General features: G+C 45.3%; 1 protein-coding gene across 1 annotated transcript; it reads left to right on the top strand.

Moving 5' to 3' along the window:
* The first annotated feature begins 1,041 nt into the window (after positions 1-1,041).
* C11H6orf141 (chromosome 11 C6orf141 homolog) lies at positions 1,042-4,282 on the top strand. The gene is made up of 2 exons (XM_052649531.1): positions 1,042-1,894; positions 4,265-4,282. Exon 1 carries the CDS (start codon positions 1,050-1,052, stop codon positions 1,611-1,613), a length of 564 nt encoding a protein of 187 aa, XP_052505491.1. The 5' UTR covers positions 1,042-1,049; the 3' UTR covers positions 1,614-1,894; positions 4,265-4,282.
* The last annotated feature ends 823 nt before the right edge of the window (positions 4,283-5,105 follow it).

Here is a 5,105-nt window from a genome sequence, read left to right as displayed (position 1 = left end):
GTATTGGCGATTCAGCATCCTTCTAATGAACATTCAGGCTTGATTTCCTTCAGGATTGTCTGGTTTGATCTCTTTGCTGTCCAAGGGACTGCCAAGAGTCTTCTCCAGCGTCACGATTCAGAGGGCCTGTTACTAATTAGATTCTGAAAGTCTACCCAGAGATTCATATACATGTATTTTAATTTGGGAGGTTAAAGAGAAGTGTGTGTGTGTCGCGGGGCGGGTGGAGGGGTGCGGAGGAGGTAGGGGAGTAGTGAAATGTGAAACTTTAAAAATGAACACAAAATTTTAAATCCTGAAGTTCTTTTAGCGGTTTGGTTTTATTTATTTCCATTTGATCAAAGGCACTAATGCCCTTTCCTGGAACAAGCAAGATCATAACCAAAATGAAGACCAGTGTGACCACTGTCCTACTGATTCCCGCATTCCAATGGAAGAACAACAAATATGGCCAAAAGCCATTCCTCAAAGGGGTCCACATTTCTGGCTACGTTCGATAAGCTTGGCAACCTGGTGGGGTGGGTTCGGAGTCACGGAAACTTTTATCAGAAAAACTTGATTAAATTAGTTTTTTTTTTTTTTTACTTCCTTGTTCCTTCACTCCAAGGAGAGTCCTTGGAAAGAAGGCATACTTTGTGCTTGGCATTTCGATCAGGAAGTGGGCGTGTGTGTGCAGTGTGTACCGTATCTGGAGACAAATGGAGATGGGCTGCAAGTATAGAGCGGACAAAAAAAAAGCGGAGAGACTGAGACCACAGCTGCAGGGGTAGGATGACAGGTAAGAAGACGAAGTGCGATCCGAGGCGGGGGAGGGGAGGCTGTGTTGGGTGTGGAAGGGGCGGGATGGCGCGGGGGTGGTGTTTGGGAGGGGCGGCTTTTCGCCTTTAAAGGTCCGGAATACCGGAGAGCGTGGGCGCCATACCGTAGCGGGCGTGGCCAGTCCGAGACCGGGAGGCGGGGCGCGCGAGGCCACGCCCACGGCCGTCTGTACCGCGCTTTCCGGAGCTCTGCTTGGTGTTCGCTGCAAAATTCCGTGGAAGAACCACCGGATGAATGGCCCTCATACTGGGATGGGGACCCCTGGTCCCCGCGGGGCTCCAGATCTCGCGGACTCGCCCCGCAGCGAGCAACGCTCCCGGTTGTTTGCGCGCGAGGAGGGGCGCGGGGCTCCCTCGGCCCCAGGTGCCCCGAACCCCTCGGCGGCGAAATGGAGCCGCAGGCAGGGCGGCACCCACGAGGACCGCGGGGCGGGGGAGAACGCGGACTGTGATTCCTGGGTCCGAGATAAAGTGCTCTTTCTTTTGCACCCGGAGAGGTGGTTGGGGACTCAGGGGGACGCCGAGCGGGAAGAGGTGGCCGATGAGGAGGACCTTTTCAAAGCTCAAGGACAAGACCGGGAACCCAACTGCTCTTCTCTCTTTCCACGGAAAATTCGAATTTCTGGCAGCCGTGTAGACGCTCCCTCTCGAGCTCCCAAACCCCTGCTCGTGCGGGTCTTGGATTATGAGGTGACACAAGAAGTCCTGGAGGTCGCATGGGCGAAGGGCAGCATGACCACGCTGACAGAGGAGCGCTCCATGACCGCGGTCACTTTCCGCGCCAACAGGGAGTGAGACGCGTTGCGGAGCGCCAGGATCCCTGGAGAATCCCGCGCTTTCGGCACAAAGAGAAACACCCGTGTCCACGCAGAGAGGATCGTGTCACGGACCTGATAACCGGACAAGATTTAGTGGGCTAGAGGAGCCCGAGGAATGTTCGGGGACGGTGAAGCAGCGCTTATCAAGAAAATGCGCTTCCGGAAACTCCAACCTGTGATTAACAAAACAACAAGAACCTTTTAAGAGTCTGGCCGTGCTCTCCAGGAGGGAACAGGGCACCCAATGAAGACTGAACTGTAAGCAACAAATACCTCCTTAAATACTGTGGCTTAAATACTGTGACGGTCTGCGGACCTTAGAAGAGGGAAATATATGTATTTTCAAATTTGTGGAACGCGGGAATTTTGAAATAAGAAAATCTATTGTTAATTCTTATTTTGCAATTCCTCTCAGTTGGTCACTTTTCTGCCTCCGCCCCCTTTCTCTGCGAGACCTGAAAGCTGAAGGGAAGTTGGCTCTCTGCCAAGGGGGTGGAGGTAGGAATACCTGGGGAGAGAGGCTTGTTTTAAAACTGAAATAGAAAGTTAAAAGAAATGGGAAAATAAAATGTAAAACAATCAGTCAGTAAACAAAATCTCTCTTTGTTACTCTTCTGATGTGCACATCTTTCTTCTTTTCTTTTTTTCACATTTAACTGTTAGGGCTTCTTCTATGCAGGAGACCAGAGGTCGATCCCTGGGTCCGGACGATCCCTTGGAGAAGGAAATGGCAACCCACTCTAGTATTCTTGCCTGGAGAATCCCAGGAAAGAGGAGCCTGGCGGGCTACAGTCCATGGGGTCGCAAACAGTCAAACACGACTGAGCGACAAACTCAAGTGTTGAGAAAAAAAAAGGCGCTAGGAAAAGAAGGGGAAAACGCAAGGCAGAACTTTGAAAGTGAAATGCCGTTTAAAAGGACTTAACCCCAAAGTATCTAATTTAGTTCAGTAAAAATGCCATTAATATGAAATTTTAGTTATTTTTATGTTTGAAATACTGCAGATAAAGGTAGATAGAAATGTATAATTTGCCATAAAATGACTATATCTTATTCAGAGTTTCTTATTAAGATTTGTAGTCAAGACCAAATCAAAAATACATCTCTCTTGATGGTGTTGGGGAAAACAATTTCTTTTGATGCTATTGAAACAACTCATTATTATTATTATTTTTTAAAATTTTTTGTTAAACACCATCTTTATTAACTATCTAGTAGTGGGGCCTGGTTTGAAGGTGTGTGAGAGCAAAGCACTCCCTCTAGAGATGATCTGATGAACTGAAGGAGTATCCGGTTACTGCAGGAGTTAATGAAACAAGTGAGGACTCTGACTCTTAAGGAGTAAACTATTGAACATGGCCCCCTCCCAGACTCCTCCTTTTCCCCTTATTTTCAGTTTAGAGCTTGACAGACTCTCAGATGTGGTCTGATCCACCTCTTGCCAGACAAGACAGGTAAGATACATCCCTGTTTCACAGATGAGTCAACCTAAACCTGGAGGTCAAGTGGTCACACAGCTAGTTATTGCATATGCTTACTAAGTAGATAATATGATCTGGCCATCTCTCTTGTAAAAGTTTGGGGATGGCCTTTAGGACTTAGTTCTAGGGAGTCAGAGATAAGTGAGGGCAGCCTGGGTTTTCTGACTCATGTTTATGAGAAATCTCACACTAAGATTTCTAAGTGTTAGATTAGAAAAACATTAAAATCACCTTGGTGTTCCTGAGTCTGGCCAGGCCTATAGCCTGGAGACTCACCACTAGCAGTTCTCAGGCCAGTGTGACTCTCACTTGAGTGGAACTAAGTATCTCGAGAGCTCATCTGTGCTCAAAATTGCTTGGTAGGTCAAAAAGGTAATATAGACTCAATGAAATGAATTATCTTTTTACGTAACAACCCTGCCTGGCTCCAATGTGAGGTTTAACTTAGCAGACAAATTTCAGATCTGACTTAATAAGTTGTTGAGAGTCAACATGTGCCCTACATGGTTGAGCTTTGAATATAGACAAGAAAAGTTGCTTTTTTGTTTTTTTTTGTCATGATCTTAGTTCTCCAATCTGGAATCAAACCTGTGCCCTCAGCAGTGAAAACGCTGAGTCCTAACCACTGGATCTCCAGGGAATTTTCGAAAAGCCTCTTTAAAGTTGACCCAAAACAGTAGTGTCTTTCCCTTGCCTTCTCTATGGAGCAAACTGAGGAGCTGGACTACTTGGGTTTGAAACCACTCCACCTCTAAGTAACTGTGTGCACTGGGGGAAGTGCTTCCCATCTCTGTGCCTCTGGGTCCTTAATTGTTAAATAAGAATAATAAATAGTATCAACCTTACAGGGTTTTTTCCTAGGATTAAGTTAGATGAAAAATATTTTGAACAGTGCTTGACATATAGTAAATGCTCAAGGTTAACGATTAGTATTGTTTTTATCGTTTAGTTCACTTTAGGCTCTTATTTAATAAAAAGCGTCAGAAGGCACACAACACAAAAAAACTTATAGATCCTAAATGAGTGGTTTTTATGGACTTTTTCTACATTCTTGGACAAAGAGGTTTATTTCTAGCTTTTCCCAATGTTTAATAGATCAGTAAATACATTCCTTAAATTCCTTAGTAATAGCCCCCCTTCTCCCCAGCTTGTGATAAGATTGATCCTAAGTCTAAGAGGCCTAAGTTGTGCTGCGCTTCACAGCCTTTGAAGAAGATTCACAGACTGCTTGATTCTCTGGCAGCTACGAGCTTGCAGTACTTTCTTTAGGACCTGTCAGGTTAGTCTATCTGCCCTCTGGGATTTGAAATCTGGCACCCTTGTCATCTCAGAAAAGCAGAATAAGAGAATTTTCATTTCATCTCCTGTCTTTCAAAAATGTATTTATTCTAGTCAGCCAAATTCCTTTAATCCAAATGTTTGGTTTAATTTTCTTTCCTTTAAGTCAAAATTATTTTTAAAGCACTTATCAACCTCCCTGCCAACTGCCTACAATATGCTTATAGATTTTCTTTTAAAAGCTGTCTCCCTGATGTAGAAAGTCATAAGTTGAAGTCCTGTTGGGTTTGCTTCACAGGTGTTCCTGATCCCTGAGCAGAACCCTGTCGTGAACAGAAGCTGAGGAATCTTCCAGTTAACGGTGTCCTGGGAGTGAACCAAACGGAAGCTTGGGCATCCTCAATGCCAACTTGACTTAAAGCCAAGTCTCTGAGAATGACTGGGTCTTGGATCTTTGGTCTTACTTCCACCTCACCAAAAATGGATCATCTACAGTTGTCTTATGTGGATGAATCACAGCAACGACTTTGGAAGCCAGCTGACCACTCAAGTGGCCAAAGACATAGGACAGCCACATAACCACCAGGGATCAAGCAAGTGTCAGCCTCTTTTAACCTTTGTCCACAGTCTGCGTCAACTTTGAGTGTCATTACATTCCACTTGCTGATCTTATTCTTGTTGGTCATCACTAGCACTTGATGTGCCTTTTT

The sequence above is a fragment of the Budorcas taxicolor genome, chromosome 11 (assembly GCF_023091745.1).
Source record: "Budorcas taxicolor isolate Tak-1 chromosome 11, Takin1.1, whole genome shotgun sequence".
Lineage (NCBI taxonomy): Eukaryota > Metazoa > Chordata > Mammalia > Artiodactyla > Bovidae > Budorcas > Budorcas taxicolor.
This window is presented reverse-complemented; position numbering and strand designations above follow the sequence as displayed.

Bases quoted from the DNA above. Each gene is read 5' to 3' on its own strand.
- C11H6orf141 (XM_052649531.1), top strand. From the start codon at position 1,050: ATGAATGGCCCTCATACTGGGATGGGGACCCCTGGTCCCCGCGGGGCT.